Source organism: Lipotes vexillifer, unplaced genomic scaffold (genome assembly GCF_000442215.2).
Source record: "Lipotes vexillifer unplaced genomic scaffold, Lipotes_vexillifer_v1.1 scaffold413, whole genome shotgun sequence".
Lineage (NCBI taxonomy): Eukaryota > Metazoa > Chordata > Mammalia > Artiodactyla > Lipotidae > Lipotes > Lipotes vexillifer.
The window spans coordinates 1574288-1583606 of record NW_006769725.1 but is presented as its reverse complement, the minus strand read 5'-3'; the positions used below and the strand labels follow the sequence as shown (position 1 = coordinate 1583606).

At 40.6% G+C, this 9319-nt stretch overlaps 1 protein-coding gene across 1 annotated transcript in view; it reads left to right on the top strand.

Annotated features, from left to right (window-relative positions):
* UBE3D (ubiquitin protein ligase E3D) overlaps positions 1-9319 on the top strand; it is a 101924-nt gene that overhangs the window by 14207 nt on the left and 78398 nt on the right. The window contains exon 4 of the mRNA XM_007445892.1: positions 8913-9144. Within this exon, the coding sequence (XP_007445954.1) occupies positions 8913-9144 (232 nt within the window). The remainder of the gene's footprint in view (positions 1-8912; positions 9145-9319) is intronic.

Below are 9319 nucleotides of genomic sequence, written 5' to 3'. Positions count from 1 at the left end.
CCCGTGTCCCCTGCATCGGCAGGCGGACTCTCAACCACTGCGCCACCAGGGAAGTCCCATCAGCCTCTCTTGCTTGCTCTCTGATTCCTGGCAGCATCCCAGGTAGATGAGATCGTGGAAAGTTATGCTGGTGTAAGTGGGGGGCTTGTGAGCAGAGCACCCTCTGAGTGATTATCTTGGGGAAGCCATGGGGTGACTCTGAATCTGCAGGGGAGGGAGAATGTTCTCACTCAGGTTCCCTAAGGCTGAGGGTGGCCACACTGTCAGGGATAGGCCCGCTTGAGCCTGGAAGGTCCAGAGCATCCCAGGTTACCCTGGAGTTTAACCAGGACAGTTTTCCTTCTCTCAGTCTATTTCTGGCTTTGGTTTAAGTCTCAGACGCAGTTTCTGAAACATGTGTGCCTGTACAACAGCAAGAGACCTGGAAGTCACAGAGGAGCGAGTTTACTAGAGTAACGGACTTCCCTGGTGTGCTTGGCCTGAAGGATGTGCTCGTTCATCATTGGCTGATACTGCATCTTCTGTTTGGTGTCAGTCCTGTTTACGACCCTGGACTTGAGAGCTCGGAGGGCTTAGAGGCTGACAATGGAAGGCTGTACGCGCTCTCCCGAATCCTGACCTTCGGGAGGCCGTGGGGTGAGAGCAGAGCGGGAGAACGGGACCTGGGTTTGAACTCCAGCTTTACCGTCACAGGCTGGGGAACTTTGTCCACGTCGCCTCAGCATCTTCTTATGTAGATGTTAAGACGGCCTAGTTTCCTAACTTGTGAAGAGAATAAACGCTCTTACGTTTAAGGCTGTAACATATATAATAGTAAATACTCGACAAGCTCTTTTTAGTTGGCTTTACAGCCTCCTTCCACCCCGTTTTCCATAATTGGCCTTATTGGCAAGCTAGCAGATTATCTAGTACAGTGTTTCAGGCCTTTTTGATTCAGGACTCCGTATTTTTTAGAGGTGCCAGGGAAATGACCCCCTCTCTCCCTTTTCCTTTGCGAGAAGGTCCACAGTGGACGTGACTTAGGCCTTGCTCACTTCACAAGGCTTTCCTGGACGCCTTTGCCTATCACACATGTGCGCCTGGCACCTGGGGGCCTCTTGAGCAATGCGGAGAAATCCTTAGTAGGCGACAGAAGGCTTTGCTTCCATTTCACTCTTAGGCAGCAGGCCCCGTGGCTCTCTGTTTGATGGAAAGACATGCTTCCTCCTGTGTCTGCACAAGGATGTCATGCTGACTGTTTGCATCAAGCCCAGTGGTCTTCTCATTTCTCCCTCAGTTACCTGTGCCACGCAGGTGGTAAGAACATCTGTGCTTGTTGAGTAGAAAGTAAAACCAAAAGTATTTCAAAGGAGGCTTGTATGTGCTGTAATCATCTCACTGTCAGCATCCTTTTCAGGAAGGCATCTTGGAATATGGTGGTTTGTCTTAGCAGGAGCTCTTGTATTGGGAGCAGTGGAGCCGAGTTAAGATCTGCTTACCGGCCAGCCTTTCTATCTGGGAACAAGCCACTTTGATTCTCAGTTTCCTCATCTGCAAAATTCGGAGGTTCAATTAGATAGAACTATAAGAGTCCTGCCAGCATGAAAATTCTGTGCTTAGTCAACCTCAAAAAGTTGCACCTTGAGTTCTGTGAATCATGATTATTTGGATAGTGCAAGACTAATGCTTGTTACTTTTTTTTTTTTAATGAAAAAGATTCTTGTCAAGCAAATTATAGGTGCAGAAGACTGTTTAACCTATTAAGACTCATTAATGGCTTTTAATACTTACTAGCACTGGGGTGCATGAAATCTGCTAATTACAGCAGTGTGTTTTCCTTCATTCAGAGTCACACATTCCTAGCCATTTATTTGGTTGTTTGAAAATAACACCTTATTTCTTTACAATAAAATTCTCCAATTTGCATTCTTACCAGTTCAGCAGAGTTTTTCTGTAAAAATTGTCCAAACATATACAATTTTTGATCATTCTCTTGTTAACAGTCCCTAATATCAAGCAACAGTCCCTAATATCAAGTTCATTGTGATCATCTCAGAAACAGCTAAATGGTCGTTGTGTTTGGAATTTGTTATGTATTTTAGAAATAAATTCATGTCAGACTTGAATTATATCGGTTGGCCAAACAGACTTTGAAACATCAGCCTGATTTTCAGTCGTTTGAGAGGTCTCCCAAGGTCACTGGAAAGGCCCTCCCGGTTCCACCTGCACCAGCAGAGCTGGGTGTCAGCCCAGTAACTATGAGGGCATTGAAACTCTAGCAGATAACAAGCAGAATGGACTTAACGGAAACATAAGAGATGTCAGAATATCCAACTAGTTGATTGGTCTATTTGACAGACCAGCTATTGTCGTAGTCTGAAAACAACTACTCCTATAAATAGTCACTTTTCTGTGAAAGAGGACAAAGAGGTGAAAAGAGAGGATAGGCACACACTGAATTATTGGTAACATTGTACAAACTTTTGGAATAAATAATAATGCCAGCTTATTCTAGTGGCTATATTTTGAGCTTTAGGTATTTGATATTTTTCTTAAAATTCTTATTGCCCACTTGGTTCTAATCCAATGTGAAATCTCTGTATTACGGTTGTTAATTATCACTGATTAATGGTTGATTTTAAAGTTAAGGCATTTCATTTTCTTGTCTATGTTTAAGTTTTAAATAAACACCATCAATCAATAACATTTATTAAAGTTGTGCATTTTAAAATGTAGTAAAATGGATACTCTTCAACGTTAGAGGTGGATCTTTAAATTCATCATTTTTTTTCTGAAGGCAATTTGGCAATACGAACTAAAAGACTAAAAATTGTTTATACTCATTGACCAAGTTTAAAAAAATAAATAAAATAAAATAAAATTGTGCATTTTAAGTTTTCCCCCCCGAAGCTTATGCTTAAGATACGTTAAAAATAACTAAAACATTTAAATTAATTAAAAGCATGTGTTGCTGTTCATCATAGAATCTTAAGCTGAGAGAATGTTCAAGAAATCATTTCACTCTTTCTCTGAGCTTCAGCAGGTTTTTACATAAAAACTACCTTGAAAAAAATGTGGTATCTATTTTCTTTTGAAAGTTCTCTTGGGAAGTATATCATATCAAAGTTTCAGGGTTTTCGATAGATACACTTTCAGGAGAGCTGTGATTAAAATACATCTTTTGTTCTTAAAGGTTTTATGTTTTTTCAAAACATCAGAAAATTTCTTTCGGCTGTAAAAACACTTTTATCTTTGCAATGACTTGTGAATTAGCCTCTTTCTTGCTCGATGTCTTACATAGATAGCTATGGGGTATAGTATAGCTTTTATTCACTGTGGTACAGGATCAAGTTAAGTCTGCAATATCACGTTGTGTGCGAATGTGCATCAACACTCCTAGATCTCTCTAAGTCTCAGTGCAGTTTCATTTCTGATCATGTATGAGGTTTTGACATTGCTGCCTTGGACACTGTATTGAGCATCTGTTTATTGGCACTACGTGCAAAATGTCAAGGGACAGAGAATCTTAGTGATGGAGAAGATCTAGGAGCCTGTTTAGGCCCAACTCTTACTCTAAACAGGCACCTTTGTTTGTCTTCCTCCTAATCTTTGTAAAAATTCAAATCCGACCTATCACTCTCGCACCTTAAATTCTGTGATGCTCCCCAAGTATCTGTAGAACCAAGTTCCCGCCCCTTAGGTTGACATGTCACACCCAATGTAGTCTGTACCATCCAACCTTCCCTGTCCCCTTTGCTGATGTTCTGTGTTACCAGGAGAGGGAATATATTCCAAGGGAGAGAGTTAGTTTGGAGTCTGGAAGACCTGGGCTATGATCCTGCCTTTCTTCATCAGCTCTGACTCTGTGAACTTGTAGAGATTATTTAACATTTCTGAGCCTCCCTTTCCTTCTCTGTAACAGGGGAATGGAAATTCTCATCTCACAAAGTTGTAGTAAACATTACATGGAATAAGGTGGGGGTGGTGCCCACCTGAGGTTTTCTTAAGTTCAGCTAAACGTGCGGACTCACAACACTACCACCGGCCACGTTTCTCACCTTCGGGGCAGTGGCAGGAGTTCCCCTCAGCAGAGGACCTGCAGCAGTTCAAGCAAATGGCAGGTCACATACCCCTCTGGGGACTCTTGTCTCCCCATGTGACACGGTTCCAGGTACAAAGTGCAAGATTCATATCTGGCAGGTGCAGGAGCTACCCTGAGAAGAAGCCTCATGCCCTAAACAGCCAATAGCTCTTGTGATAATTCTTTGGCATAGTTTTTAGGGTTCCCCACGAAGACCTACATTCAGGGAAGTTTGAAGCATGGCATCCTCATCTAATATTTACAGCTCATTCAAACTTCCTAGTCCAGATGCAGTAGACCAATCAAGGATCATTTTTACCATAGTCAGTGTTGTCTAGCAGTGTAATCAATGCCTACCATCTACCTGGCTTCCAGGGTAACAGGTCTAGGTGGTTAAACCAAAGGTCAGATTCTCAAGCAAAGGAAAATATTTGTTAACCCTTTCATCCGAGTATGCTGCAGACCCCACCAGGGGCCTCACATGTTATAGTTATCAACACTCCTTTATTTAAGAGCTTACACTATGAGTCAGGCACTGTGCCTGACACTGGGACTCCAGTGGCAAGTTAAACATATATGGTGCCTGTCTTCATATTGTTTCCTACACCTGTGATGCCCTTAGTTCCTTTCAATGCCTGGAGAACTCCTATTCATCCTTCAAAGGTCTGCTCAGATGTTACCTCTTCTCTGAGGTCCAGCGGCACTCTACTTCCCTAGCACTTTGTACATATTGCCCTGAATTCATGGATTGGTTTTGCAAGTCCATGAATCCCCTAAAGTAATATGCAGATTTTGTGTGCGGGTGGGAATGTATGTTTGAAGAAAGGGGCTAACACTTTCATCGGATTTTCAAAGGGGTCTGAGCCATCGCCTCCCTTTCCCCCCTCAACTCCCAAGCTGCTGCTCTGTTATGAGCATTTATTATATTCTGGTTTTGGTATTTGTTCATAGATGTATGTTTCCCACTAGAATGTGAATATCTTGACAAAGGGACTGTATGTACTAATATTTTGTGTCAGCAGAACGCCTGACTCCTAGTAGTAGACTTTTAGAAAGTATATGTTGAAAGAATCGATTCTTAATCTTTTAATAGACTCAGCAATTTGAATGATGTTAGTGGTACAGCATTTCCTAATTTAAAAGGGAATGTTCTTGCTTCTCTTAAACTAAAATCAGCCTTTCTTGTTCCTACTTCTGTCCTCTGGAGTTAAAATTAAATGTCTGCCCTCTTCCACGTTGTAATTGCCCTTTTATGAGACTCAGAGTTGATTGGGGAAATCAAAGAAAAAGGGTTCATGGGAGGGAATCATTTAAAAATGATACATTTGCATCTTAAATATTTTCATTTAAAACATGCAAATGTACATTAACTTACTAGTATTTTAGTATGGAACTAATATCTTTTTGTTGAATATGAGTCTGCTGCTGTGGACTCTTAGCTTTTTTCACTTATGCCATCCTAAATTCATTATCCAGAGTTTCCAGTTTAGGTTTATTTGAAGTGGAATGAGAAGTTAGACACTGAAGCAGTCTGATTGGAGAATTCTTCTAGATTTTTATTCTTTTTCCCTCGCCTCAGTTTTTTTATAGTTGTATCTCCCACATTCCACCAGTGATTTTGTTTTTTAATAACTGACTTTCCTCTACTCTGAAATGTTTAGTTTTCAGAGGAATAGCAACTCATATTTCTTTGGTTTACATGTTTGATTAAATTATGTAACTAAAATAACATGTAACAAAATAACATGTTTGATAAAATTATGTAACTAAAAAAAACATGCATAAGTGGCATAAACAGGACTGTGATCAAATACAGTTGATCCTTAGCAGGCAAATGGTCCAGTCGATTGGAGCAGAAGTGGGCAAGTATTCAGGGTGCTTTAAGCTTTCGTAATATTCAAAGGCATTAGGGAGACGAGAAGAATGTTTGTATTCTGGTTGTTTTTTTTTGGGGGGGGATAAATTATTTTGAAATATCCTCATCATCCTGCCCACATTTCTTCTCCCCTTAGACCAATTTAGATTAAAATAGAGGTAAATTTAGATTAAATCTTCCCAATTTAGATTAAAATAGAGGTAAACCATGGAAAAGTCTCAGGTGTCTATATTTCTACAGGAAAAAAATGAAACCATTAAAACAAAACCTGGGAGCAAATGTAAGGGGCTACTTAATTGTAAGGATGTTCTAAGCATAAATAATAATGACAGAGTGGAGCTTAATTTCTCTTCCCTTGAGTGTGGCCTGGATTTAATGACTCACTTCCAAACAATAGAGTGTGCAAAGGCAGAAATAGGAGCTCTGCTAGTGGAGGAACCTTGCAGATGCCACCTTAACTGAGTGATCAAGGTTGACATCCCCAGGAATAAGTCATATTGATACAGTGTCTTCTCTGGGTTTGGTGTGGTGAGAAGTCACCTCAGTGGTAGACATCCCCCAAACCCATAGTCTCAGTCTAATCTTGAGAAAATACCAGACAAACTCAAGTGAGGGATATTCTGTAAAATACCTGACCAGTGCTCTTCAAAAACCTCAAGGTCCTGAAAAACAAGGAAAGACTGCCACAGAGCAGAGGAGATGAGGGAAACATGATGACTAAATGCAGTGTGTTGTGAATTGGATCCTGGAACAGAAAAAGAGGACTTTAGTGGAAAAACTAGGGGAATCCAGATAAAGTGAGTAGTTTTGACAAATCCTCCCTGGTTATGTAAGATGTTAACATTAGGGAAAGCTGGGTGAAGTATATATGAGAACTATTTGTACCATCTTTGTGACTTTTCTGTAAATGTAAAATTACACCAAAATAAAAAGTTTATAGAAAATAGTAATGAGAGAAATCACAGAAGAAAGGGTTGGACGATTTGAAATTTAAGACATGTTAATCAAATTAGAGGCAGTAACACTGGAAAAATACTTGTCACAGATTTTAGACAAAGGGCTGATATTCTTAATATAGAATATACTTGTACAATTTAATAAGAACATACTAACATCTCACTGGAAAATGGCCATTGATCATAATTCACAGAAGAAACACAGTGGCGAATAAATATGAAAGCCAGTTCAATCTCACCAGTAATTAAGGAATTGCCAGTAACAGCAGTATTGAGAACATTTTCACCAATTACATGGAAAAATGATAGTATTCAATTCTGAAAAAAGTAAGTGGAAGAATTATAGATTGGTATAGCCTTTCTGGAAAGCAGTTTGTCAATATAGGAATTGAGTTTAAAAAAGATGCACATTGGGACTTCCCTCGTGGCGCAGTGGTTAAGAATCTGCCTGCCAATGCAGGGGACACGGGTTCAAGCCCTGGTCCGGGAGGATCCCACATGCCGTGGAGCAACTAAGCCCCTGCATCACAACTACTGAGCCTGTGCTCTAGAGCCTGTGTGCCACAACTACTGAGCCTGCGTGCCACAGCTACTGAAGCCTGCACACTTAGAGCCCGTCCTCTGCAACAAGAGAAGCCACCGCGGTGAGAAGCCCGCGCACCACAACGAAGAGTAGCCCCTGCTCACCGCAACTAGAGAAAGCCCACGCATAGCAGCAAAGAACCAATGAAGAACCAACACAGCCAAAAATAAATAAATTAATTAATTTTAAAAAATGCACATCATTTGTGCTTGTAATGTCACACTTACAAGATTTCTTTCCCAAGGAAATAATCAGATCTGTATACAAATTTTCTAGGACTGTTCATCACAGGGTTGTTGATAATGAAATACTCAAAACCCAAATATCTAACAGTGAGGGAATGACCTAAAAAGTTTTGGCATACCTATGGAATAGAATGGAGTCATTAAGTATCATGATATAGATAAATAAAACAATAAAAGCAAGATACAGTTTGTGTATTTCCTCTGATCCCAGACTGTGTGCCTGTGTACAGCTGTCTCTCTTGAAAGGCTGGCAAAGAAATACAGTCATGTAAAAAAATAGCTACCTGACCTTGGGTGGTAAAGAAAGGATTTAAAAAATAAAATTTTATTGGAGTATAGTTGATTTACAATGTTGTGTTAGTTTCAGGTGTACAGCAAGGTGAATCAGTTATACATATACATATATCCACTCTTTTTTTAGAATCTTTTCCCATATAGGCCATTACAGAGTTTTGAGTGGAGTTCCCTGTGCTATACAGTAGGTCCTTATTAGTTATCTGTTTTATATATAGTAGTGTGTGTATGTCAATCCCAGTCTCCCAATTTATCCCTCCCCCCCTTATGATAACGAGTCTGTCATACATAAGTTTGTTTTCTACATCTACTTCTGTTTTGTAAATAAGTTCATTTGTGCCCTTTTTAAAATTTTTTAATTTTTATTTATTTATTTTTTATTATTTTTGCGGTACGCGGGCCTCTCACTGTTGTGGCCTCTCCCATTGCCGAGCACAGGCTCCGGACGCACAGGATCAGTGGCCATGGCTCACGGGCCCAGCCGCTCTGCGGCATGTGCGATCCTCCCAGACCGGGGCACGAACCCGTGTCCCCTGCATCGACAGGCGGACTCTCAACCACTGCGCCACCAGGGAAGCCCTGTGCCCTTTTCTTTAGATTCCACATATAAGCGATATCATATGATATTTGTCTTAGGAATAAGTGAAGTAAGTCTGACTTACTTCACTCAGTATGACAATCTCTAGGTCCATCCAAGGATGGTTTTTATTTGCTTTATACCTCCCTGCGTTTTCAAAATTGTCTATAGTGAGTATATGTTACTGGTGCCATCAGGGGAAAAAGTAACACTGCAAGTAATGTGGTTAATGAGTTTCTTTCATCCTTTGTGCTGATTTAATTAAGAGCGTGTCACAGTTCCATTTTGTCCTGTAAAACATTGTTTTCCTCTCTCCACTAGGAAGCTCCTGAGGGTGCTCCCCCTGCCACACGAAAACTGGGGTGCTCTGGTTGATGAGTGGTGCTGTCACCCCAACCCCTTTGCTAATAAGCCACTTCATCCACAAGAGAATGACTGTTTCACTGGAGACTGTTTCTTCTTGGTGAATTTAAGACGTGATTTACAGCAGCCTAGACCTGAAGTACCCCCAGTGGAGACGCGCTGTCTTTCTTCTGAGAACCATTTAAAAATGGTAATATATCTTTCAAAATAAAAGCTCATTTAGAGGTCGGTTTAGAAACTGCTTTCTCCAATCTTTTCTTCACTCAGGGCATGTGACAGACAGTTCTAAAGACCAAAATCCATGATTTTCAGTTGCCTTAATCATCCAGCTCTGCTCTTTTATTATGGAAAAAGCGGCCTTAAAC